Source organism: Necator americanus, chromosome I (assembly GCF_031761385.1).
Source record: "Necator americanus strain Aroian chromosome I, whole genome shotgun sequence".
NCBI lineage: Eukaryota > Metazoa > Nematoda > Chromadorea > Rhabditida > Ancylostomatidae > Necator > Necator americanus.
Genome location: NC_087371.1, coordinates 1679290 through 1706825, shown reverse-complemented (window position 1 = coordinate 1706825; position 27536 = coordinate 1679290). Strand labels below are relative to the sequence as shown.

Below are 27536 nucleotides of genomic sequence, written 5' to 3'. Positions count from 1 at the left end.
GTTTATGAGCTGGTCAAAGATGAGATGGCCGCATATCTCTACTAATAAATACAGGTGCTCTTGAAGGCAGTAGGGGTTAGTCGTGGTCTCTAGAAACAGAGGAGGTTTTTCGAATTCTTCAGATATTCTACTGATGAGACAACAAGGCCACACGTAGTATACAACTGAAGATATGTTATACTATACCAGAGTACAGAAATATTGACATGGACTAAAAGCCGGCAATTTCGCAACCCACACTAATAAATAACTCTAAAACAAAGCTGGAATTGGAATCAATGATTTTTAAGTGGTGCTGGGACAAAATTGGGCTTCTTTCGAAAACAACTACTTTCCGTGTGAGCCGGTAGAGTCGAAATAATAGAAAGTTAACACATAAGCTATAATTGGTAGTGCCACGAGTTCATGAGTTTAACTTAATATCCGTATCGAAGTAAGTTCCGCTAAATCAGACTATACAGCATACACACGAAATGGATGAGAGAAGGCGCTACTCTTATCACTTGCAATCCGTAGAAAAAAAAAAATAGTTAGAGATACAAAGGTTCACTCGCTAAGGTACGGACTATCCATCGCACGCATCTGTCGATATTTGTGCCTTCGAGCGCAGATACTGGCAATACGGCTAAATCACCAATGTGTTGATCATCTTGTAAAATATGCCGCACCTGAAGGAAAAACTTTAAGTAGTCAGAATCCTTTAAGCATAGAACAGAGGAAGAACAACGAAATGCATTTTAAAAAACTGAGAAAATGGCGGTTGGCACACCACTTACTTCCATTTAGCTATCTTTTACGCAAAAGTCCATTTAGCTACCTTTTACGCAAAAGTAAACAAGCATTTCCCTTTACATAAAATATGTTCGAAGTTTTCCGCAACTAATCACTCTTCTTTGAGCCTCAAATGTGAGTAAAAATCTTCTTCATTAAAAAAGAACTTTTTAGTAACAAAAATGCGCTTTATTAACTCTGGCTCATACATGAGTCGCAGATCATATCCGTGCTGCATTGCAGATTCCAACCGCATTTGTTCTATTTTTGATTAAAGAGTGTTTCTAAAGAGTATTTCTTTTTTAGTTCTGCGTCATTTTGAAATTAACTTAACAGATGGTTTTGAAATAAAAGATCTGTGGTGAAATGCTGTAAAGTCAGCAGATGTTCAGGTTTCTGCTCCCACTGGACCTGCATTCAAATTGTACGACGTAGGCATTCCATCATAGGTGGCTAAGATGACATCCAACTCTAATTTGTCTCTTTTTAGGGTCGATTAGCCAAAAAATTGTATTTGTACTCAATAATAAGTCTTGAGATAATAACAACGCAGAAATGTGATTTGTTCATAAAGAGAATACGTAAACGAATGGAAGCAGAGAAAATAGAGCGAAATTTTGAACTAGTAATGCTGGAATACAGTACCTCTGCGGCTTCAGCTGCACCATCGATTTCACTTTTGTTCACAGCGACGAGTATCGGCATTCGCTGCACATACTCATTTGAGATCACTTCTCCTTAAAAATACAGATAAAAGAGGAAGAGTGCACTAGTATACGTAACAAATTTATCAGTGGTTGAACTAACTGAACACACTGGCAACTTCCGCAAACAAATCTCTTCTAGTGGCATCGACTACAAAAATCATAGCATTGGCCTCATCATAGTAGCTGCTCCATAGAGTTCGGAGATCTTCTTGCCCGCCCAGATCCCAAAAGTTCAAACAAGTGTTATTGATTTCCACCTTGCCAACTGAAACACACTTAAAATTATGGAAAAGGACAGAACATTTCAATTTAGAAATATTTCGTAGCAAAAAAAAGAAATTTCGTAGCAATGGAGATAGCGTTAAAGAAACAAACTGACTGTTCAATCCAACAGTACTTGTTATCCGTGCAGGATTCAATGCGCCATAGCCGTGCACAAAGTGGGATTTCGTCTGTTCAAGAAAAGTCTAAAATGGATGATATATCTGTACCTATAATGTTCTTTGTACTATGTGTATTACATATAGGGAGAAAAAGAATGGCGGTCAAAAAGAAGGGAAGGGACGGGGAGCAATAACCCGTCAAAGAATCTTCCAAAAATCCCACTAAACTGAAACTTGAAAATCCCTAACTGACTTACATCCATTTTCCTACATTTATGAATGTTTTTGAGCATTCATTTTCAGCTGTTCAAATCTACTTTTCAATTTCAATTATGAATAAAAACCCTTAAACAAAGCCGATGGGAAAATCATCCAATATATCAATGGTAAACATCTCGTAAGTGCAAAAAAAGGAATAGAAATCGAATGCATTTCTCAAGTAATTTACAAGTTTTCTATAAAAATTTCGAGAGTTCTTCAGAAGAAGAAACATCCTTTCTTTTTAGACTGGTCTAATGTACACGGATGTTGTAGAAAGAAGTACAGTTGCCGTGGAAAATAGCGTGTCATCCAGATGTATTACTCGGTAGAGGCGAACCAGTGCTCACCTATACCGATCGATACGGCGATAATCGATAGGAGAGTGGAACGATAGCCTCTTAGAAAACTCTACCTCTTCTAATTTTTTAAAATCTTTTTTGTGCAATAGTACTGTGATTGTGGTCAGGTTCCAGTCTTTTGCGTAACAAAATCCCTCTACAGCAAGATGCTATGAACCCCAGAGCTAATCCCCGCCCCTGCCGAATGTATCGTGTCAGACCGACATAATACATTAGAAAGCGACCGTATTAAACAAACAACTACGGAACTGAGAAAAATTGTAAAGATAAAGTAAGATTCCAAAAGTGCAGACGTACAGTTTTTCCGACGTTGTCCAGGCCCACAATTACTATGTAGTAATCTCTCTTTTTGAAGAATTTTTCCCATAGACCAGCTGAGAGTGTGTACATAGGAGACTTCACGAGTTACTTCAGCCGCTGCATAAATCTGTATAGGATAATTCCTAAAGAAACCTAAAATAAAAAAAAATGAAAATAGCGTAAATCCCATTGTAACATTGATTGGAATGAGAACTAAAGAACAAGATCTAAGGAGCAAAATATATGCCTGAAGGCAGCGTCAAAAAATCAGAAAATTGTTGCTATTGAGTTTTCTCTTGAATAGATAGAGGTGTTGGGTGGGTTCTCGAGTATAAGCGCGATCACTTAGTTGGGTTCCCCTTCTAATCCAGAAAAAAGACGTGTAAAACTGGAATTGTGTGATCTCGTCTTCCCAACGACGCAACTTACTACGGGCAACAAGACGAGAGCGATCCGCAACACGTCTGAGATTATGATGAGGAGGGGGAGCTTCTGCTGCTTATTTGAGTTATACTAGTCAGATTGTGAACATTGGACGACGACAGAGTTTGCCAGCGTTCTATCGCGTAACTAGTTGCATCGTTGGAGACGCGGAATCACACAAGACTGTTCCACATGCCTTTATCCAAATTATTAGGGGAAGCGGGATTCAACGAATTCGTACTTCGTCAAGGATCTGACATTTAAAATCATTTGAAACATAAATCAATTCCTAAGCCATTTCTCTGATGGAATACAAATGTACTATTTGCAACCACTGTCTGTTATCATTGACAGTGGTTGCAAATAGTACATTTGTATTCTGTTACTGTTACTGTACAGTCATCAGTCGCAATATTTGAAGAATTGAGTACAGCACAGCTCACTATCCAACCTTGCTGGGTTTTCCATCGAAATCTACACAGAAAATGAAAAGAAAATATTTGTAAACGGTACAAAGTTCGCACCCAACAAAGATGGATGGTAAAAGTAAAGTGTCTGGAGTTAATCAATCCGTTTGGAACGCGCCATCACGTTCACTTCAATTCAGAATCGTTTGAGGTTTACGAACGTGTAACTGGCCTATACAATGACTTGCGGTGGCTAGCCGATGTGTCAAGTCAGTGTTTTTATCCTCCCAGACAAGTCTGGTACCAATCTATCGATCCCGGAGGGAAGAGTGGCTTGGTGAGCACTAGGGCGGATTCGAACCTCAGATCGATCGTGTAGGGAGCGGAACCTCTAACCGTTACACTACACGCAGCACTGTGGATGGCAAAGCAAGAAAAAAAGAGCGTGAGCAGGTCTAGGCAGAGGAGGTAAAAAAACAGAGAAAACCAGCTTCTGGAATCTATAACCTCATTCAAAAAAATCATGTGCGAGACAAAGCGAACTCCTTGTATACCATATCCTAGAAATCCAATGTAACAAATGGATATACGAACTAAACCATTGCAATTTCTAGTTCACCAGAGCAACTCAATGGTTAAATAAATCCATAAATGAAAGAGAAATGCCAAGAATTCTTCATGAAAAACTTGACGGGCCTGAGATGACCGATATCCATCGGACCGTAGCTGGACTGGAAACGTGGAAATGTTTACGTGGCTCTTACTAAGCGCATACTCGTGTAACGAAGGACCTCCCACCACGTATGGGTGCGCCGAGGACGAGTTTCTATCGTGCTCGAATCCCACTCTTCGGACAACTCGTACCTCCAACATGGAATTATTGGAATTTCTACATTAAAATTTGTCAATTTGATCTAACATTGTTTATTCCATCCTATGATGTAGCATCCGGTAAACTCCTTCGATATTGTTTCAAATTAGTGTTTCTTACTGGTCATTGCCCTATCTCTGGGGAAAATTCGGGATTGTTCTGGAACTGTTGAGTGCTACGTCAGCACTGGTGTGCTCTGATCACCATCACCATTACGTGGATAAGTGGATAATTTTCGTACAGTAACTCTTCCGTCCTTAGTATCTCTTTGCATATCCAAATCTCCTTGTATTTTCTCAAAGAAATCTTGAAGAAGTCCTGAACTAACTCCCTTCCTTCGATTCTTTTAAGCGGTGTTCATCGCTAAATTTCTCTTTTTTTTCCATTGAAATCTTCGGATGTCCTATGTGCTATCTCAACGTGTTTGGCTCTAACTCTTTGGGAAAACCTAGTTTTCGATACCCGAAAATGCTTCATCTCTTTTTTTGACTGCCTGTAGATTACTGGTAACGAGATTTCGCTATTTCGACGTAAACTGTCCTCTCCATCACAAAACTCTGATATTAAGGAAACCCCGTAGTGGCAAAGTATAGTTGAGGAGGGGAGGGGAAATCTCAATCGCCCTCTTATTTAAGGAAGCTCTACCTTAGTCATTCGCTTAGAGTAATAAGAGCACGGCTGAGTTGATCCCAACTACACTTTACCTCACCTTATTTGTCCAGAATTACATCGAGATGTGGATTTCTAAAATATAGAAGTGTGTGATGATGTCTCTCAAATGTATCGAACTTAAAACGTAGAATCACCAAGACTGTCGACTCTCTTTACCTGACATCGTTCCTATTCGTCGTCGTATTTTTTTAAACAGATCTTGGACTGATCCTCAAGTATTCTATCCAACCTTTTAAAATATTTGGAAACCTATACATCAGTATTTCCAGTTGTGTATGTGTCTGCATGAAGGATTTGAGTATTTTGCCTTTCTTCGTATAACATCCCTTTCAATCATCCCGACGACTTTGGACTCTTTTTTTTTGGAGTTCCGATTTCGAGTGTTTCTTCGCGAAATGTTGGAGGATAAAGTTGCACTTTTCCGAAAGCTCCTTTTACGGTTGTTTGTGTGGTTATATTCTCACCTTTCTTAAAACTTCATGCAAAATGAAACGAGCATTATAGATCATCATCATGTTCTTCCACCTGTCAATGGAACATGAAGTCTGCCTTCATCCGAAATATTTCGGTGCAAATTTGAATGAAACAATCAAAATGAAGCTGTTCGCTGAGGTGGAGGGCACCTGTACAGGCAAATTCGGATTCGTCATCGCCGTTACGACGATCGATACGATTGGGCATGGTCTTATACAGCCTGGTTAGTTTGATGCACTGTAAAGATTGATTTTTAGAATTTAACGCTGCGGCAAAATGTTCACTTTAGGCCGCGGATTCGTGATATACCCTGTGAAATACAAAGCTATTGTGTTCCGGCCTTTCAAGGGCCAAGTTGTTGACGCAGTTGTCAACCAGGTACTGTAAACATTCTAACAGTGTGGTAAAGATGTAAAGTCAAGATCATATTGTTAATATCATATTTAATCGTACTCAAGTGCATATGTACTTCACAATTTCGCTTCAGGTTAACAAAGTTGGAATATTCTGCGATATTGGTCCCTTATCATGTTTCATTTCCCGTCACTGCATCCCTCCTGACATGGAATTTGATCCAAATTCTAATCCGCCATGCTATAAGACAGAAGATGAAACATCTATTATTAAACAGGACGACGAAATCAGGGTTTGTTGGCAATTTTAATACATTGCATTTAATTGAGTTCATTTCGAATTCAATCGAATTTATCGCAATTCTCCGGCGAAAGCAGCAGTTATTTGTCGTGCTTTCACTTTTGATGAGAATTTGTCCAAGGAGTTTTCTATCGGGAGCTTTATTTTCCATCTTATCGCTGGATCCATTAGATTCTACATTTAATTTGTTTACTTTTGCCGTATAAAAGAAATTACTGCAACATTAGGTACTGAGCTAACTAATCCTACAAAAATCGGTTCGATTGCTCTCTACATGTTGTAGAAGTTCCTAACTATTCTCCTCATTTACGAGGGTTGATTCGAAGCTTATTGGAAGGAGAGTGATTTCGAAGCAAACCCTTTTCTTGGAGTCCATCATTCTTATAGTTAGAAGTTGCAAATTTGCGACATAAGGATACGATTTTATTATCGGATTGGGTCCTACGCAGTAGCACGGGATACCTAATGTAGTACCTAAGCTCTCGGATATTCTAAAATCTTCGTAACTAGGGAGCTCTGTCGCATAATGATGCCGCTGCGATAGCTTCCAAATCCACTATTTCTGCGTGTCCTTACTTATTTGCTTACTGTTGTGATTTTATTAGAACAAATGTTAAGAAACTGCAAAAATGCAAATACTTTACAACACTAATTACGTAATGAATCCAGTCAATGCGATCAAATTCTCTTCTCGATAAGTTTCTTGTAGTAATGTTATATGGTACTCTGATCTCGTATGGAATATGCTAAAATAGCAGGACGTGTACAGTAGACTGTAGACTACAGTTGCAGACTTTCCTAAAGGCTTCCAAAACTTATTTGGCTTGTCGTTAATTCGCTTTATTTCTAAAGCTATTTCTTGGCTCATCATTTTCTCGCTTTCGGAAGAGAAACATTGCTTTACTTTATGTGAAGGAATTTTATGTAGAACTGAAGGAAACCATGTGGACTGTGATGGACACAATTATATAATTACCAAGACGTGCAAAACGGATAATATCATGTACTTTGATTCTACTCTTGAGTGCTATATGCTGTCCAGTTTTTTACTCTCGTAATTTGCTTCCAGGTGAAATTGATCGGGACACGGGTTGATGCCAACGATATTTTTGCCATTGGAACATTAATGGACGATTACTTGGGCCTCTGCTCTACTGAATAATGTCAATGGTCACTTCACAACTTCATCATTATCTTACTCAACTGACATCAATTCTTAACTGGAGAAAATGCAAATTCCATCCTACGTTTTTGTTTCCGCAGACAAATGATTCGCATTGACTACATCAGACCATTCAGGTCTACCTTTTGGAATTTGATTTCGTGATTATTATGTGTTAGTGCATTATTATCGATTGTGATCTCACTTTATGTTGCCTGTTATATCCATGTTTTCAAAGAGTAATGAAGTGTTTGTGATGTCCTTGCGATCTTCACTACGGATGAGTTTGTAACTCATTGTATCAGTTCCCTTCGGCAGTCCCGTTCGCTGACCACTTTTATTTTTTTTAAATACATTCAGTCATAATGGGGCTTTTGGACTTAGCCATGTTTGACGAGCTGAGGCGGATGAATTTCAGACAACTTATATATCAAGTGAGTGGTGTGATCTTTATACTATCATTCTTATTCTGAATGACTGATCTTGAGTTTCAGGGCCTTAATTTCGCCATGGTCGTCTCATCTGCATTAATGATATGGAAAGGTCTTATGGTTGTCACAGGATCCGAGAGCCCCATTGTTGTTGTTCTCTCAGGTGAGTTGAAGTTCACATTGTTTCTGAGTTAATCATTCAACCATTTTAGTTTGACCACATTCCAGGATCAATGGAGCCAGCGTTTTTCCGTGGAGACCTTTTACTTCTTACCAATGACCAAGCAGACCCAATTAGGACCGGAGACATCACTGTTTTTAAAATCGATGGTAGAGATATACCAATAGTTCATCGAGTTATTAAGGTAATTTACAATGATATCCCCAACATTACTGGAGTTCATGATTGTCTCTATAGGTTCACGAGAAAACACCACAGGATACCAAGTTCCTTACCAAAGGAGATAATAATCAGGTAAACATTAACGAGATTGGCTCACTTCTCGGTTATGTTCGTCCTAAATATGGAAAAAAAGTCTGTGCATCCAAGTTTTACGATAAGAAACGCCATTAACTTTTAGCGTGAACTATCATTGTTTTGAAATTGTTAAAATATTGTTTGTTTTCCTCAAATTTAAACTGACTATATTATATTTCCTTATATTTGAGAACATAAGTGTCCAGTTTCTGAAGTAATTCAGATCCAATTAAATTATTCAGGTTGATGATCGTGGCCTTTATGCTCCGGGACAAATGTGGCTTCACCGTTCTGATGTTGTTGGACGCACGAAAGGTATTCTACCTTACGTTGGAATGGTTACGATCCTTATGAATGATTATCCAAAATTGAAATATGCTGTTTTGGGCCTGCTCGGCTTATTTGTTATTATTCATCGTGAACAATAGTCAGTTTCGAGTTCTTCCCTGTCCCTTCCTTGTTGATGCATATTTATTTTTTTTTTAAATGAATGTTTTCTATGGGTTAACACGGCATGAATTTTCATTATCTCAGTGTCTGGGTTTTTTGACTAAACAAACGTTTTGACAATGATGGGTAGGCACAAGTTGAACAGCTACACGGAAGAGCACAGTTATGTACATCATACATCGCCATTAAAACCCAAATATAATAGGAAATAAAAAAGGGAAAAGAAAGGATCAGTTTTGTTGCATCTATCACTTACATTTCAACACTTGTTCCATTGCAATAAACAAGTGACCAGATTTCACACAAGTGCAAAAAAAATATATAAAAGACATAGTAACAATCACGTAAGATGAATCACCGTTCGTTTAATCCAGCTCCGGTTCAATTAAGTCATGTTTGGCTTCCAAACTCTGAAATAGAAACATTCGAGAAGACCCTCATTCGTGAATAACGTAAGAATCAATTTAGGCTACCTCTACCAAACTATCTAACTAGAAATAGTTATCAACCTAATCTGATGTAAGAGGGCGAAGTTATTCCTTCAGGCAGGGAAATATCTAAAAACTAAGCTAAATACTAGACTAAATAACATAGAATCTACTCATTGTCGTTCTATCGGACCTTCTGTCTTCCTAAGACAGATCGCAGTTCAATGATTGTCAGCAGCTATAGGCTGTAGATACACGAGGAGGGAGAGGCGACTGTATCTATCTTTTCTGGGATCATTTTTTCCGATTATCCCATGACAGGGGAGAGAAATTGCATATATCACCCGCAGGAAGTGTGTGGATGGTAGAGATACGTCTTGATCACCTGTTAACTATAACTACCGGCGGTTGCAGAACAGATCGAAGATCTCAGGATTCCTTTTGTGGATTAATTGAACATTAATTTAGGGGCGATTTTTCTTTAAACCAATTTTTCTCGTCTGTACCTTCTGTGAGAAGGGAAATTGTACAACTACCATTATTTTAGTGATACACTTTAAGCATATCCTTCGTGGCAGACTAATCGAACAACATTCAGATACTATTATTGCATCATGTCTACCTTTACAATCAATACTAAAAATATTAGAGCACTGACTGGTGCACTAATAGCTTTGCGTAACTTTATTACCTACGAATCCTATTCCCACTAAACTAATGCTGATCGCATCTATCGGCGCTATTATTTAGTGGCCCAGAAACCCGTTAGAAGATATCTGCCAAGAAGCGTACATTCATTCAGTGTTCTTTGTCAAAAGCAAGTAAAAAAAGCAACGATACTTTCAAAATGAGCAAAGCGAGAACCGACTGAACATTGTAATCGTGTTCAAGCAGACAAAATTGAAGCTACCTACACATTTCGTTCGAACTTTTTGAAATAAAAACCACTTCACAAATTTTCAACCTGAAAGACAACCCACCGAAACAGTAGGAGCTCCTGGAGCAGGATCAGGGAACTGCGATGCAACGACTTCTTGTCTACATATCGGACATGATGGACGCTGCTGTAGCCATGGAACAACGCACTGACAATGGAAAATGTGGTGACAAAGCAGTTCCACGACAAGTTCACCTAAAAATACACTTTTGTAAAATAAAACCGTCTTTGAAATATAAAGTGCTCTTTTTCACAAATTAATTACTATTAAGAAACAAAAACACATCAAACACAGATACGTAAACATTTCTCCCATGAATTGTTTATCAAGAACACAACTGACTTCTAGGAATCCTAACGAAGAAAAAAAAAATGAAATTCAAGCCACTCAAAAAGTAGCAGCTTAAAGCAAAATTAAGATCTTACCGAGTTTAAAATCTTCGAAACAAGTAGTACACTGAGTGTCTTTCTCAACATGCTGTTTTGAAACCTGAAAGATATTAAAGAATGTCTAATGTTTATAACACGACGACTTAGAACGTTATCAAATAATTTTAGTACCTTTATTATGGGCAACCTGTTGATCTGCTGATCCGTTAACCCTACTGGCCTTGTGTTTCCGTCCATTTGATTGAGTAGTTGTGTAACAATACGATCCATGCCACTTTCGCCCCACACATAGTCACCAAACGGACCGTGCATTGTTCCGCTAAGAAATATCCTCGTATAAAAGCTCTCGAGAAGAAAAATTAGTAAAGTAACATACTCTCCGTCATCTCCGATGTGTATACGGACTTGCATATTTGGATTACCCAAAGTAGCGAGCACCTGACTCAGAATCGGATGCATTTGCATTGCCTGATCGAGCGAGAAAGTCTCAAAGCAATTTATCGAGGGACTTCATACCACCATTAATTTTGAATTGCGCTCACCATACTCTGAGGACCTTGTGGACGAGTGTTATTAGCGGTATCATTCCCTGTTGGTTCCGGATTTTGAGATGAAGTTGGTGGAGGACCTTGTGATAGACTGTTGAACATTCCCATTATAGAAGAAAGGATGTTCTGCAATGATCGAAATACTGAAGACAACGAAAATTACAACAAAAACTGTTATTCTAAAGGCAACATCAATGGACTGTCTGTCTTCACAATCCTGAGGCATTTCTGTACAGTTCTGTAAAAATCACTCCTTCCTTTTATTAATGTCAGCTTTAATTCCCGCTTTTTTTCTTTTCTTCCTAGATTACTAAGATTATATCATTCGTTTCTTTTCCGTTCAATGTTTCTTGATTTGAAATCCCCGAAATATGTGAAATGGTCGGACTTTTTCTCTTCGTAACGTTCGTTTTGCATCATTTGTCAGTTGAGTACATTGAGTTTGGTGTCACTGATGAATTGCGATCTATTCCAGCATATCCATTTTTTTTTCCTTTATTCCGATCAATTAGACCAAAAGAGTTTACTATGGATAACGTGCACAATGCGGCAACCGTACTGATCTTTCCAAAACTCTCTGCCCCCACCGCAGGTATAGTAGGGTGATAACGGAATGAAGCATGGTGCAGCAGCGTAAGCGGCTGCACTCGAAGCGGTGCGATGGAGCGGAGCGGTTTGGATCGAGTGGGTACGCTTGCTAGCACCATCCTTCACTGTAGTTAGCAATGGTTCCACCCTGATTCCAGCCGCTTACGCAAATGCACCATGCTTCATGTCGTTTTGATCACAGTATAATTGCCGCACTGTTTTGTTAACATGAAGAAAGGATGTCTGTGCGACGTGTTGTGATGGCTTAGATACAAGACTACATCCCATCGAATTTTCCTAATCTACTTTGTTAGTCTAAGCCAAAATCACTGGCATTATCTTTCCATAATATCCATAATAATGGAAAAAATAGTTTCGTATTTATAGCTTTTCGTATACAGGCAACGTCAAACTTGTTGTTCTGGCGTTATGTCATAGATCTTCAGTAGAAGCAGACACTTGCCCGTCTTTCTGATCTCACCGTTAACGATTGCTCGATAGCACACCTTTCGTTGGTTTTATTGTTTGTTTCGGTTCCAAGGTGTTTCTAAGATTTTAGTTTGCAGGGATTGGATTTCTGTTTCCTTTGCTGGGTGTAATTAAACGTGAATAGCATTCATAGTAGCTATAGTTATGGGAAAAGTTCTTTCCGCCTGCTTAATAGTTTAGTTTGGTACCAGGATATCTTCGCAGTGATCTTAGTTATTAGGAATTGGATTTCACTCAAATTTCAGTCCTCACTTCTTATCCATGTAATTGTGCGTGCGTGATTAACGTTCTTTGCAGTTGTTGCCCTAGCAACGGCCATGAAGAAGGCTAATCACGTACAACTTTACGGAAAAGTGAGATAGGAATCCCATCGGTACAAACTAAAGTAATTACTATGAACTAGAAGCGACATTTACGGTAAAAGCAACGAAAATGAATTTGGCTATAACTATGTGAATTTAATCGGGGAATACACGAGAACGGATGACAAACCAAAAAAAAAACAAGGAGAAAAGAGCTCTTAGGACCTTACAAGTACCATCGTACCGCTATCGTGCAATCGTCACCGAGGCGCGAAGACTGTGTGTCGCCTCCAGCGGGGCCGTAAACGGTAACAACACGTTCGGCGCTGACTGTATAGATTCTAAGGCACAAAATCTCTAGAATACGCGCATACTCTAAACAAATTGTTTGCCACAATTATCAGATTTGACACCGGTGGGGTAGCATATGATGATCTTATCATATCAAAAACTGCATTCTGAAGTACAGTAACCTCCGGTGAATTCTGACTTGAGCCTTGTTGTAAATGTACATGAGCATGTTGTGTAGGCGGATGATGATGATGATGATGATGATGAAAATGTACTCTGCCAGGTTGATGATGATGATGGACAACTCTAGGTGGCGGACGAGGGAGTGGCGCTGTCATCTGCTCAAGAAACTCACCACCGCATACACCGCAGATCATATCCTGAAAAGAACGACCAAATGTTCAAGAAAACAGCTTAAAACTAGGATGTCATGCATGAATCACTCACAGTATTTCTTAAAGGGACCTGATTCCGACACTGATGACAATAGTAGACGGAAGACATCTGGAATTCATGGTTGGAATGGGAGCAGAAGAAGGGAAATTACAGCATTTTTTTTTTTTTTTGGAACAACAAGATAAAGTAGAACTGGATATAACCATGACAGAAACAAAATTCTTCTGAAGTAATAATTCATTGCTCATATTCTTCCATATCACAATATACAAATCTACTGAAACAAAAACGAAAACAATTTCAGAGAAACGGATTGTCCTCTATAACAAGATCAAAATCAACAAATGTTGCAGTTGAAATAACAACATACGATCACTGTGATAGCGTCTTTAGTTTCACACGTTACGAAGGATCATTTCCGCCTTCCTCCACTCCGAGCTTCATTTGGATTACGCCTTTGCTTTTGTTTATTATTCAGTTTTCGAATTCCGAGCATAGCAGATCTGAAAAACCACTAAACATAGCTATATTCAAACATTTCATACTCGGGTACACTGTTATACATACCTTGAAGTTACATCGTGAATTGCGAAAGGACTCTCACCAAATGGATCAACCCGCACCTTCGCCATACGATTTTGTGGCATTCTTTGATCTTCGAATAGTTTTTCATTAACCTAAATTCAGTCATGGGTTACACGAGAGAAATAAGCCAGAGGGACAAAGTTGAAAGACACAATTTGTTTTGTGATTACTTGCAAATAATAGTGTTGCAGTGTTAGGAAACCTGCAAAGTTTCTGAGAAACTTGGGTTCCGGTGAAGGTGCTAATATAAAATACACAGAAACGGGAGAAAGAAATCCCCAAGCTATGCCCAGATAGTGTTGAAAGTTATGCCTTTGAAGTTGTATCTATTGACACAATCATCCACGGCATTGACAAGAGTTTAATTGAAAAAACAAACGTTGATAACCTGGTTTTTGTACCACTTCGTTTATCGTTACAAAATAATTATGTTGGTTGTTAAACAAGGCAAACAAATTAGAAATCATTTAAACACTTGTGAAAGATTTTTTTACTCCACACGTGCGTCCGTTCGTCTCGACTGGAAAATGGAAACGTTGGAAACAAAAGGGAATGTAGAAGAACAATTGTGTCACCAGCAATTACAATATTCTCTAACTCTCTAATCATGAAAAGAAAAAAAACAATAAACAGATGCTGGAGATCTCCAGGACGATGCACTTGAGGAATTCGAGGGTCTGAATATATTATTCAGTTTTAAGCTCACTGGCAATTCTTGTTTCTCTCTTTTTTTTTCTGTCTACATATCCAGATCCAAGTTATCCAGTTCCACACTCAAAAAAAAGTCTAGAACTTTGAGGTGTACATCGATGCGAGTTTCGATTATTCCGGGGTTAAGGGTATCCACAAACATTGAGTCGCAGCCACTGATTCCTCCCTTGTGATCGATTATAAGTAAGAAAACTGCGTGAACAAAGACATCGACAATTAATTATAATGGTTCTAGGAATAGTGGACACTGGGGTTAAAAATGTTCTATTCTCTGTCACTAATTATTTGCAGGGATCTCGGTGATTTTCTTCATAGAAATACAAAGAGTAAACGAAGACAGATAGGAAAATTCTTAGAGAAAACTTCGATATGAACTCTTCCTCACCGAAGTCACAAAAGTACTGAGGTTTTGTCTTAGAAGGTATAAAATTTTCTATAGTCTTAACGGTCCTTATTCCACGATAAAAGAAATTCTCATGGACCTCAGTATAAGATTGATAATTAAGAAAAAAGTAAGGATTTCATGGCTTCTGCAATTTGCAGAGGTAATAGGGGTGGTCTCTCATTCAAATTTGCTCGAGCAAGGGCGTAGACATTACATAATGGTGGTACTGTAGTAGAGAAAAACTGTATGCACCGCATGATTGGTCAGATCGATGATCGGTACTTCATCAAGTCAAATCCGCCAAAAAGAAAAATGCATATAGACGAAGCATAAAAAACTAGACGCGTATTCTAGCAAATCACAGCGCTTTAGAAAGTGGTACTTGTCTATGAACCTGGTTATTTACAGTAGAAATTTACCGCATGTTTTCCACCTTTTGGGGCACCAAGGGAATGCTTTAAACCGCGTTTGTTACATAGTCGTTGCCAATTGATGTGTAGAACCTGTTCTCCATCTTCGTTCACCGAAACGGCACACTGGAACGAAAAATTCTCATGTCTTTTGAAAAATAACGAGATGAAAACACCAGTGAAATTTACCTTGTGCAGCATTTTGTTACCACAAAAAGGGCAGAATTCTTTGGTCATAATAGGAGTGGTCTTAAAGCAGGCACGGCATCGTAATACAAAGGATTTTAATTTTTTTATACGGTAACCATTTAATGAAACGAGACCGAGATTCATACTCAGAAGTACGTTTTGTAAAGCAAAGTCAGTTGTTAGACATCCCACATTAATTCCTTCTTCTACCTGAAAGGAAAATTTTTTGGAATTATTTAGGAAATGTCAAACTTGTTTTTTTTTTGAGCTACCAAGATGAAGAAACTGGAAATACTCAGATACTCCGAAATAATCTACCTCCAAAGCTCCCATCTTCTTAAGAGCTTTTCCAAGATTATCCTCCGTAATCCATCCTTCATCGTCATCACTATCACCCTACAGTACAGGCCTTTAGAAAACATAATATTATAAACTAACTACAAACATTTACATTTTCACAAAAACCCTCAGGTAAGTTGGCTCGCGAAGGAATACCATTCTCCGTGTTGTCAACATTCGATTCTTCAATAGTGGAGGTTGAGTCATCATTCAAACTTTTTTGCTCGGAATTCAATCGAACCTCTTCCAGTAAACTTTCAATAGAAGGCTCTGACTCAGGCTCACATGCCTGAAATCACTATGCTTCAAAAACAATTCTATTTATGCACTGAACTGCATATGGGAAAAGGAGAAGTACCCACTTTGTCGACATTTGTACTAGAATGTCCATTGTATTGGCAATGGAGATCATACGTGAGGGCAATCACTTTAATGTCTGCCAGCGACAATGAAACAAAGTCTCCGGTCTTTTTCGATGCTTCCACAACTAAAAAACTGTACATTTGAGGAAGATTTGCTCCTTCAATAAAACTTTGAAGAACTAATAAAACTCTCAAGAACTTCTCGTTTCAACTAACAGATGTTTAACCGACCACCACCTACTTTTTTTTGTCAAAATGTCATATCGTAAGCACATACCTTTTCTCAATGCTTCCGTAGATGGTTCCCTTATTTCGACTTCAAATGGCAGAATATCGAAAGTAATCTTTGAGCGAGAAGATTTCAGCTCCGAAACAACATCCGGCGGTGCATAATAATGCTCAGCAATTTCCTTAAAGAAGTTTTGAAACTAAGATAGACGTGGGAGAAAAAAAAGACAATAAGACAATAGTCTTGTCCGTCGAGACTTGTGGCAAAGTCCCAAGTATCCCAATCCAAGGAATTCAGGAAAAAAAAAAAACTACTAAATTCATTCGCACATGATAAAAGAATGTTTAGCATTCACTTTCATCTCAAAAATAGAGGAACACCTCAACATTGGCGGTCTGAGGTACAAAAAGGAAGACTGTTCCACCAATGCAAACAGAACAACTTTCCATCAATATGACTGCAATATTGGACGAACAAAGCCAAAATCAATGGCACAAACCACTCAAAACGTTCTGTTGCGTTCTTTCCCGACTGTTGCGAAGTGAATTTTCGTCCATTCAATAAGAAAAAAAAAACTAAAAGGAATGAAAACTGAAACTTACATGCAAGTTCACATTGGCAATAACCGCTCCAGTATCAAGTACTAAATGTTTTACCGGTTTCTCCGGTTGTTTCGAGCGGTCACAGGATGATTCAGTCATTGCATAAACTGAAAAATATGACTCTTTTTTCCCGTTGAAAACAGTCCAAACGGTATTAATATTGAAATGGAAAGTGTCGGCGAGGAGAAAAAAAAAAGAACGCAGTGAAAGCTAAGCGAAGGCACTCGCCGTCCGTTGCGTAATAGGTCACCACGAAATTGGTTTGGAATTGAGCGCTTTTGCCGTCAGCTAACAAAGCATCAACGAAACGGATCAATTATTGGGAGCCGATCAGTGAACATAATGAAACTACTGTGGTGATGATGTGAAATTAGGAACGACGGCACTGCCCCATCGAACACATGCCACCTTCCGGAACTCACGGGACGAAAGGTGGTACCAAACTGCATCAGCCGCACGGTTTTCTGGACGAGTTATCGCACATCACGTATCGGTGAAGAGGAGGGGGAACGACGTCCCTGAGCCAGGCTTGCGCCGCGGTGCCCTGGAATTCTCGAGGATCCATAGCAGATAGTAGAGATAGATTTTTTAGGAGCTGAAATAGGAGAATACCTATTTTTATAATCTAAGCTGCGCTTAAATTATCAATTCTCTTTTCTGTGCCTACCGTAGTTGGCCGTATTCCTACCATGACAAGCACGGCAGCTATTCTGAATCGGCGACGAGCCATGGAGCATCTGTAGCACCACGGAGAGCTATTTCTGTTCCAGTACATCTCCTAGTACATTTCTCTTAAGATAATAGTGACGCTGTTCCACTGACATCTACACGTTAGAGAATTTCCAGAAATAAAAATACAAAAGATTAAAAATAGTTGAAATAAAATAGAACAAATGTAGTAATAACAAACAAACAAACTGGCAACCGATAATGACGTGCAGCAGCGAATTCCCTTAGTTTTTTCGCCTTCTTTAGCTTAGATAGCAAGTCTATTTTCTTTTGCATTTCCTGGTTGTCCAACTGTGGCCTTTCGCAGATCAAATGAAAAGCCCATGTACCTGCACGTTAGCCATTCCACACTTTGCTCAATAATTCATGATCTCCGTGCTACGTTCCACTCCGCTTCTTGCGGACCTACAGCAGACATGTACGCGGCGGGACTATAGTCCAACCCCGGGCTCAGGTTGCTTTAAAATAAGTAGTTGTCCTTGCTATACTGAATTAATTCCCTAAATGTGGATCCCCTAATTTCAGGCAAACGGTACTTAGGTCCTGCGGTTGTGGATTCAGGTAGTGTTTAAAGGCATCACCCCACGAATCTGAGGTGGTACGGATTTCAGGTGGAGAACCTAGATTAAGGAGAACGAGGTGATTCCGTCCATTTCTTCCTAATTGCCGTAAAAAACGGCCCGGAAGGTATGACTTCGAGCGTTTCGGCGCGCTATTTTCTACAACGAGTTCGACTGGAGCGCGCCAGCCGCATGCACCCGCTGCATCTTCCGGGCTGTTTTTTACGCCAATTAGCAAGAAATGGACCGAACCACCCACCTCTCCATAATCTACTTTTATCAGTTCGATCTAAATAAGGGGCTGAGAGTTTCTATGAATGGAGACCTATGACGTCAAGATTCAATTGGATCAAAAACACCTAGTCGCAACAGCGATTCTTGCTCACCATCACCTTCGGGCCGAAAACCAAACATCATCAACGCTTTGTGGCAATCCCGCACCGCGACGCGAGAACAGTCGCCTACGCCAAATTGCACCATAAGTCAGGTGGTATTGATCGGACTAAACGAAATTAAACTATGTTTAATCATGTCACTCGCGGATGTACATAGTTTTCATTGAAGATAGTGCTCGTTAAAAATAATTCCTACCGTAACTTAATGCCGTGACTAATTTCTAATCAGGGAGGGAGGCTAAAAGGAAAGCTGCGTTGCTAACAGAGACACGCGTCGAATAGAAGTCGTAGAATCTAAAAGAAAAGAAAGAAACCGTAATTTAAAAGAACCGTAATTTGTACTTGGAAGCATGGTCGATCTGCCTTTCCTATTAACACATTATTTAAGTGATATTAAAGATAATGCGCTGTTAAGAAAGGAGCAATGTGAGCGGCATTAGCTGTTCGCTGTCCTAAAAAGAGGACAAATGGTGCAAATTGTGGGTTTCGATGACTAAAACAATGCCCGCGTAGGAATGTCCACGTAGGAGACGAAAAAAATATTGAAAGACGTTTTTTCTCGTATTTTTGTGTGAATTGTGTCGATAGGAGGGAATGCGTTAAACGCCGAGAATATATCAAATGAAAAATTGGAAGGTGTGAATTTCCGCGAAAGGAATAATTTCTCAGTTGTGATGATGATAGGGAAAAAAGGGTGGATAACTGTAGGGCAGCCGGGTTCGTGCAATTCTACGCTTTTCCGTCATAATCTCCCGCACTTTTTTTTAGTTTACACGAAATGATCTTTCACTCCGGATTTGTTTCGAGAAATGCTACATATTAATGTATGGATCTCGTAGAATGGACGTATTTTAAGACGACTAGTTAAGTTTCACGTCATCATTTTTCAGGAACACTCTGAGGATGGAACGAGGTCGTGATGCGTTGCGTACGCCACACTTGGCTGCGCTGATGACATGATTGATTCACGAAACCAGCAATGCTAACTTGAATCTCATTTTGGAATTCTTCTGTTCATTTCGGCATCACATATCCTGCCCCAGCTCCTTCTATCTGTTCGATTTCTGAGTGATGCGGGTGGAACTCCACCCAGTATTCAATGTACATATCAATTTGGAAGATTTACGAAATGTTGATCTCTCTACGAGAGGATACTATCAGGTATGTGATCATATATGACTATTATATTACAGTTTTGTTCTGTAAATCACTATTGTCGTTCACAATTGTGATGCGATTGTCGAAAAACACCGTTCTCATGGTGGGAGTGGCAGTGTTTGATGTTGGATTTTAATTTCAATTCGTCGCCACCCATTTTCGAACGCTTTTTTCCCCTGTATTTCATTGATTTCTCGCCTCGTCTGTCGTCGGGACGAACTAATAATGCGTATTAACTAGTATTGGGCTCTCCAGTTTTGTTTGTTAATAATTTATTGTGTTTGTGAAGGCGATTCCCCGTGAAGAATGGAGAATGTTGGAATTGTTAACGAAGTAAAACCCTGCCTCAGTATGTGCCGCGTTCTTATTTTTTTTTCAATAGCTTTACTTTATATTTCATTGGATGTTCTAAGATTAATGCTTAATTTTTAGGATTCCGATTGATTTAGTTATTTACTTCCAGAAATAAAAGCGCGGTTGAGTACCATTCCTCCTCGCTACACTTCACCCTAGCACACGCTCCCGTCATTCAAATGTGGGGAAACGTGTTGCATTTTATATTTCTGATGACCGTACCAATTGATGAATTTCCCCATGTATAGCACTAATTATACCTATCGATTAACTCTTTGTATTGAACCCTCAGCATCAGAGTGACTAAGTCGATGAGGTGTTGTCAACGTTACCCAGTGTGACTCTAATGATAAATTCGGCTAATGGGATTTTCTGGGTTTTTTCTTCGCGCATATAGGTGGTGATGAGAGTTGTAGAGTTGCTACTAAAAACCTCTAACCTTTGAGTTTTGCAGAAGAAGAGATTATTTCCAAGTGTTATCGCTTAACTTTTCCGTTCCACTCCTCAACGTAAACTCTTTAGAGAACTGTGAACTGTAAAACTGTAAACTCTATACTCTACTGGTATAAAATCCCTCAGATCCTGGAAGTGTGAGTGATTAACTGAAAACCAACTGGCCATTCACATTTTTTCTGAGAAAATTTGCTTTTGTTTTTTTTTCCTAAAGTCATTTCTTGTATTTTCTCGATTCGACTAACACGTTTTTTGTTTTGCTTCCGCTTCTACCTAGTGACATGTGATGCAACTAAAATGTGTAATTTCTTCTTGTAACTGAAATGCAGTCCATAATCATTGTTTTTCTAGGTACGGCTAACCCCTAGACCTTCTCCTCTTTTCACTTCTATAGATATTCAATGCGTGGACACAACACGTTCTAATGAGGATTCGTTTATACTACCGTCATCAATCAATGACGGTGTTGGCATATCTAGAAGTGTGGAGTTAACATACATCGATGAAACCTTACCACTTGGTGCGCAAGTTGAAGTGTTTCTTTTTAGGCATGATTACATTATTTCTTTAAGAAAACACAAAGAACGATAAAGTGGTGATTTGTTGCCGGACTAGGTCTAAAACAAGGCTGTTCTTCTTTCCCCAAACAAAACTCACTGAGATTTAGAATAGTGTTTTCCGGTGTTATCCGTTGAATTTTTAGGTGATCCATTTCTGATTTCGTTACGACTCGATGCCCATGCAGATCTGGAGTTACCGTGCAGTCTTGTTTTGGATGTTGAGCTGTGGTTTGTTATAGGCTTTACTAAGCATCCATCTCTTTCAAGTCGTCAATTTAACTTAGGTCAATGGATCGACATCGACCTCCGAATTTTTCCCTCTTTGAGTTGGATAGTAAACGAACTGTCGAAGTTACGCTTCGTGCAGCTCAACTCGTAGCTTCCTCGCGAGAAATTTTCTTCGAGCATAATGCTTATGCTGTTCTAAAAATGACAGTCTTTGCATCTCTCGTGTCGGTCCTACCACGCAGAAAAAAGCGACTGCCTGATCCAGTAGGTTTAGAAATCTATCAACGAGTTGTCCCAATTCATAAATCTAAATAATTCATAGTTCAGGACGTCGACACAAAATCGAAGCAATTTCATTTAACAACGGGTAGCATATTGCTTCAGTCGATTAGTTCTATAGAACAGTTCGTTTTCAGAAATATAAAGGAGATGGTGACTTCTGTTAATATTGGTAAGTTGGTGTTATACTCGCTGCACAGTTATCATAAAACCAAAGAAAAGTAAAAAATTTAAGAGCGCAGAAAAAATTAACCCAGATTTTGTTTAAGCAGTACGTTTCCAGAAATTATTCACAGTTTGCAGAGCCATGTGATGTGAATATTGAAATGGAGTCTTTGAAATGCCGTCTGGAGACGGCCACTAATCCATGGGTGGAACTCGAGGACGTGACTGTTAGCCTTAGCTCACGCCTTTCACTTCTATATGCTCAACTTATCCGGCTTTGTACTGGATCTCCAGGTAAGTCATAGGTTCATTATATATTTTCTTGAAGATATCTGCCAGCATGCATTTTGTTCCTGGGAAAATATGTGAGGGATATTGTGTCATAGCTGTTCGTAAACAAGTATGTATGGTACGGTCAAAACGGTACGGAACAACGTGCCGTTGCGACTGCGCTCGAAGCGGTGCGGTGGAGTGTAGCGGATCGAGGAGGAGGAGGAGGGGAGGGCTTTCCCAACACCATCCATCACTACAGTTCGGTCTTCCTTGATCCTAACGCTACTTTCCACTGCACCGCTTCGAGGGCAGCCGCTTTTGCAATCGTACCCGTGCATCGTATCATTCTGACCAGAGTATAGCTGTACCGGAGGCACCAGAAGTTCGGGAGCGTTAAATGTTGAAGTTGCATGGCTAAGGAGGTTCCATATCCAACACATTTCAGCAATTTCATCAGTATTGTTGCAAAATTACTTAAAATTCCGAGAAAAAATGTTAGCCGAATTATTTTTCTTTGTGGAATACGCGCCAAGCGAACTCTCCAAGTATAGCTCTACAGATAAGGTAAGGAGATATTAGTTTTTTTTTTCAAGTCTGTCATAATTGAGTTTCATTCAGATTTATTCACTTGTTTCGAAAAGCAAGTACCTCGAGAAATTACCTCGATTTTCTCTTTTCTGCCCTGAACTGGACACCTGTGCAAGTAATTGGTAACTCTTCTGATCTGCTACTCCTTTTATAATAGTCCCTTTTTGCTTCTATTATTTATTTGAGGTGTCTTGTTGTCGAGGAACGTTTTTCTTTTGAGCTGAAATCACCAGATGTTTCCATTAGGAGTACTTCTTCAGATCATCAGAATCTTGATCAGAAAGTGCGAGCAGTTTGTATCAATGTTGTTATAGATGAAAAAAAAATTATGAATGTGTTTTCAGCCGAGTCCTTCGACCATTGGACCCATGGGCGACGGTTTACCAATTCTGCGTCATGATCCTCTCCGTATCAACTCCCGTTTCCCTTGGTTTCGACGTAAAAGTGTGAACGGTACTACGACATCGAATTCCTCACAACAGAGTAAGGATAGGTTTTAATAGCACCTAATTTTTTAAGTGTAGCTATTGCAGCGGATTCTTGTCGAAGCCCACAATTGTGCCTCGAACAACAACCTCTATCAGTGTTTCCTCCAGAACAAGATCTGAGTATGGTTGTCGATTTTGTTGTGGAACGGGAACGTATGAAACTAGATCTTCAAGAGCAGAGACTGTTTGATGGATTTATTTACAGGTTATTTACCGTTCACAAGATTTTTAGTTTCCAGTACTAACATAGATTTCTAATTTATAACTGTCACTTACAATGATAGCAGCAACAAAAGCGAATTTCGATTTTTATTATGATAAAATCCTTCAATCGACACTTTCTCTAAGAATTATTCATTTATTTTGTTTGAGTAATTACATTCACGGAAGTGAATGTTAGTTTTGTCCACGGCGTATTGTTACTACTCCGTCGAACATTTAACTTGGTTTTATTACATCCAAAATTTCTGCACGACGATCATCACATTCTGCAATGATCGCTTCATCGACTTGTTAATTTCTTTCCTTCGGTATATTGAGAACATTGGTTCTATCGGCACGTTTTTTTTTTCGGAGATGCACAGCTCCATAGTGCACGATAGGAGAAGATCTTTGCGAAGGAGACGGTGTAGTTTCAACGAAAATTGCTACCGAGTTTTCTCAGTTCTTAGAGCGTTATTTAAAGAGTTTTCTTGTGAATTTGTAGTATGTCAGATCTCTTTTTAGTTTCTTTATTGTACTTGACGATGAAAATCCTCCGATTTTCACATAACTCAGTGTATTTGGAACGTATGTGTCTTGGTGACAGAGTATTGGAAATCAGTGTTCCAATTCTTTTGAAATTCATGAGTCGTTAATCTGATTAAATGCGGTACTCAAAAAAGACATGTGGTCATATACCTTCAAACATTCCCTTCATATTTGTTGGAAATCAAAATACTTCCTCCGGAGTCGATAAATTGGTATCAGACTTGTCTGGGAGGATAAAAACACTGACTTGACACATCGGCTAGCCACCGCAAGTCATTGTATAGGCCAGTTACATGTTTGTTAATCTTAAACGATTCTGAATAGAAGTGAACGTCGTGGAGCATCCCAACCAGATTGATTAACGTCAGATACCTCATCTTTATCCAAAATATTTATAAATTCCAGCTTCAATTGTTCCCATTTTTCTCATTTCCTTTACTTTGTCATAACAAGGATTTATTTCTCTCTTATCTTGATTAATAATTTCTTCTAGTGAACAAGCAATTTTACGACACGGCGGAGATGTAAGGAAACCAGTTGAACAACCTACACACCTCGTTGTTTTCGTGCATGGATTGGAAGGTAATGGTTACTCGTTTGTACGAATCTGAGCCAAGGTAGCCGCTGTACACACTGGAAGCAACAAGTCATCTCACCTGCCTGGTGATGGAACAAAGAGATTTGATAAGAAAGTTTGGATTAGATGGACAGAGCACAGTGAGTGAATAAAGTGTTCCAAAACGGGTGACGGTCGCCTCCGCTCAGAACGGTAGTGGGATTTTGCAGTCTTATCCTTCTCTTAGTTACGTGTTTATTGTTAATTTGATTTTTTCTTCAGGAACTTGCGATGATCTGTCATCGTACCGAAACGTTTTTCGTATTATAGCTGGGGACACTCCTGGATTTCATTATTTATTGAGTTCTTCGAATCACACTAAAACATGGTCCGATATAGATGAGATGGCTGAAAATCTGCTTAGTGAGGTGCAATCCTATGTGTTAAGATATAGTGAGCCGCCCGTCCGTGTGAGGTGACTATTCAGAGTTTGCATGCGTCGTAAAACTTTAGCAGTTCGATTCCATGATTGTTCAGCTTCGTCGCACACTCTCTGGGCGGAGTGATTGTTCGGGCGGCGGTGTGTCGCGATGAAGCGGAATGGTTGAGACCCCGGCTACACTGTTTGATGACCATCAACAGCCCTCATCTTGGTCTTGCATATGTTGGAAAAGGTGTTAATCTAGGCATTCAGTTCATGCAATGGTGTGTTTTTGAACTTTCAATCAATAGAATCAGTTTCTTTCTACGACCAATGTTTTTACATTGTGGGAAATTTTGTAGTTAAGCGCTGTTCCGATTCAATACCGGCTTTATTCCATTACATATATAGTAGAAACGACATGAAACAATGCAGTTGCTTAAGCGGTTGCGCTCGAAGTGGTGCGGCTGCTCGAAGTTGGTTAGGATCAAGTGAGGACTCTTGCTACCATCGTTCGCTGCGGTTCACGATAGTCCCACCTCGATTCCAACCGCTATCGCCACCGCGCCGCTTCGAGCGCAACTGCACCATGACTTTAGCCGGACTATTGAATATGATTTACATATTATTTTTTTTTCTACTCCTTGTTTCAAAACCACAAGAAAACAACGTCCACTCTGAAACAGTTAAGGTGGAAACAGTCTCGTTGCATGGAGCAACTTTCGTTGAAGGACGAAACCACTTTCTGCGACTCACTCCTCTTTCGGCTATCTCAAAAGAAAACGTTTGGCCTTTTCCGTCGAGTTCTACTAATCGGAACTCCAGGTATATTTCTTTTTTACCTGTTACTATTTTGTTTATTCTATTCACTAGATGTTTTCTTCTCACGTCACTGCTTTTAGCTGCATAGATGTAATCTTTGAATTTGTAGCTGATTTATTCGTGCCATGTCATTCCGCGTTACTAACTCCGTGCAAATCTGCTTTAAAAGATCCATCCGCCTTGGGCTCTACTTATCGGTTCGTTCAGTTCCTATTCTTCTGTTCGTAACAAACACAGTTTTAATTTTAAAAAATAAAATAAAAAGGGAAAATCCTGCGTAATCGTAATCACATTTGGCTGGCGGGCACCCTCTTTGTAGGTGTCCACGTTGAAATTTTGTCATTTTTAATGTGCGAATGTGACGTGACGACAACCCTATGAATTTATGGCCTTCTCCACATTCCTTGTCCTTTACAGATTTTTGTCCTGTCAAAAACTAGGAAATAGGGGACACAAATAAAAGTATGATGCGTGATGCGCGCGGATTTGTTTTAACGTACAGCAGCATAATGACAGAGTTACGTCTTGAGTAATGTGAGAGCACTGGTTGCTCAAGTTGCCGTCCCTCACTCGGATCGAATGACCATTCGGAGGATGAAGTTTGACGCTTCACATTTAGCTCAAAAAGGGTGTAGTTGTGCAAGCGGCAGCACTCGAAGCGGCGCGGTGAAGCTAGTGGCTCGGATTGAGGTGGGACATCGCGAAATGCAGCGGCTAGTGGTTGCAGCAAGTGTTACCGTGTTTTATCGCAACTATACCACCTTTACACTAGTGAGTTCCGAGGGAATTATCGTAGGAAGAACTTTGCGCTTTATATGGTAGTGTAGATGCTTAGTGCGAGTGTTTGAAGATGTCGTAAAGCACTTAGATATAATAAAGAAGCATTATTTCGAAAAATTTTTCTTCAATTTCAGAGACATGCTCTCAAATGTTCACGACGACATCACTACAAGTGATCGAACTACGGTTGCAATCAGATACTCAACATGGCATTCCATATCCTCGCCAAGAGCGAGTAGATTTACAGGTCGAGCTGGTATGTTGAAATTTTTAGACATGCCAGCACTGCAATCAGCATTCAAAAAAACTCACTTTCGGCGACTTCTGTCGAAGCAGTTACGCAAGACATTTTCGAAAGTCGGAAACGAAAGGGCCCCACCCGTCGCATTAATTGTCACCTGTGATTGTTCGCAGAAGATTACAGTAATTAGATCCTTTCAACAACAAATAATTATGACATAACATAACAGATGAAACCATCTCCCTATATTCGACTATTCAAATCCTTTCGAATAATCGAATATACGGTTGGGCTCTTGGAGAACGACGATCTCTTCACGATTTTGTCGTCATTCACAAGGTCGCACTTTTTCCCCTTTTTTGCAGCATTTCACACCCCATTTAGGAGTGCTATCAAACTTCTTTAACAACCCCATAAACTCAATGTTGTTTGCTCACTTCTGTTATCTAAAAGTCATGCGACTGTGAAGCTTTCTGTGCACTTTACTATGTCTCGTACCATGTACCATGATTGTTTGCATTGATTGGTTTTGAAACACTTTTTAGGGCATAATAAAACGAATACTATCTCAAACCAAGAAGTATTATTTCAGCACATATTGCCGCCGTTGAAGACGACATATTCATCGAGAAACTCTTTGCAACGTCAGCTTTTAGATATTTCATGGAATAAAGATGATACTCACTGCAGTGTATTTATTTCCAACATTATACATGAAAATGATCAGAACTAGAAACAAAAATACATGATGC

The 27536-nt window shown here is 39.4% G+C and overlaps 6 protein-coding genes across 9 annotated transcripts; 3 read left to right on the top strand and 3 right to left on the bottom strand.

Moving 5' to 3' along the window:
• Positions 1-530: 530 nt before the first annotated feature.
• RB195_004200 (uncharacterized protein) lies at positions 531-2871 on the bottom strand (the record flags this gene model as incomplete). The annotated part of the gene is made up of 5 exons (XM_013452888.2): positions 531-668; positions 1417-1508; positions 1579-1743; positions 1858-1945; positions 2779-2871. The coding sequence occupies 5 exons, from the start codon at positions 2869-2871 to the stop codon at positions 531-533; spliced, it is 576 nt and encodes a 191-aa protein (XP_013308342.1).
• A 2796-nt stretch (positions 2872-5667) lies between these two features.
• RB195_004199 (uncharacterized protein) lies at positions 5668-7444 on the top strand (the record flags this gene model as incomplete). Of its 2 annotated transcripts, none has more annotated exons than XM_064180500.1 (4): positions 5668-5851; positions 5918-6006; positions 6116-6274; positions 7352-7444. In XM_064180500.1, the coding sequence occupies 4 exons, from the start codon at positions 5668-5670 to the stop codon at positions 7442-7444; spliced, it is 525 nt and encodes a 174-aa protein (XP_064033213.1). The 2 variants fall into 2 exon arrangements, with proteins under 2 accessions (XP_064033213.1, XP_013308341.1); XM_013452887.2 differs by having other exon boundaries at positions 5686-5851.
• A 365-nt stretch (positions 7445-7809) lies between these two features.
• RB195_004198 (uncharacterized protein) lies at positions 7810-8781 on the top strand (the record flags this gene model as incomplete). The annotated part of the gene is made up of 5 exons (XM_064180485.1): positions 7810-7878; positions 7939-8038; positions 8104-8240; positions 8294-8350; positions 8596-8781. The coding sequence occupies 5 exons, from the start codon at positions 7810-7812 to the stop codon at positions 8779-8781; spliced, it is 549 nt and encodes a 182-aa protein (XP_064033212.1).
• Positions 8782-9168: 387 nt separating this feature from the next.
• Positions 9169-13280, bottom strand: RB195_004197 (uncharacterized protein; the record flags this gene model as incomplete). 3 transcript variants are annotated; one of them, XM_064180469.1, is made up of 8 exons in its annotated part: positions 9169-9213; positions 10212-10363; positions 10595-10658; positions 10730-10877; positions 10935-11044; positions 11101-11232; positions 12959-13156; positions 13224-13280. In XM_064180469.1, the coding sequence occupies 8 exons, from the start codon at positions 13278-13280 to the stop codon at positions 9169-9171; spliced, it is 906 nt and encodes a 301-aa protein (XP_064033209.1). The 3 variants fall into 3 exon arrangements, with proteins under 3 accessions (XP_064033209.1, XP_064033210.1, XP_064033211.1); XM_064180468.1 differs by having other exon boundaries at positions 10935-11026; XM_064180470.1 differs by having other exon boundaries at positions 13052-13156.
• A 304-nt stretch (positions 13281-13584) lies between these two features.
• RB195_004196 (uncharacterized protein) lies at positions 13585-17083 on the bottom strand (the record flags this gene model as incomplete). The annotated part of the gene is made up of 9 exons (XM_064180452.1): positions 13585-13675; positions 13740-13849; positions 15273-15389; positions 15453-15662; positions 15771-15848; positions 15904-16080; positions 16154-16278; positions 16431-16563; positions 16985-17083. 9 exons carry the CDS (start codon positions 17081-17083, stop codon positions 13585-13587), a joined length of 1140 nt encoding a protein of 379 aa, XP_064033208.1.
• Positions 17084-19739: 2656 nt separating this feature from the next.
• RB195_004195 (uncharacterized protein) lies at positions 19740-27456 on the top strand (the record flags this gene model as incomplete). Its single annotated transcript, XM_064180439.1, has 18 exons — positions 19740-19829; positions 20985-21153; positions 21337-21421; positions 21478-21685; positions 21749-21872; positions 22004-22159; positions 22584-22702; positions 22757-22848; positions 22913-23009; positions 23071-23209; positions 23260-23419; positions 24458-24546; positions 24803-24995; positions 25058-25225; positions 25633-25766; positions 25873-25960; positions 26678-26799; positions 27377-27456. 18 exons carry the CDS (start codon positions 19740-19742, stop codon positions 27454-27456), a joined length of 2313 nt encoding a protein of 770 aa, XP_064033207.1.
• Between the last annotated feature and the right edge of the window lie 80 nt (positions 27457-27536).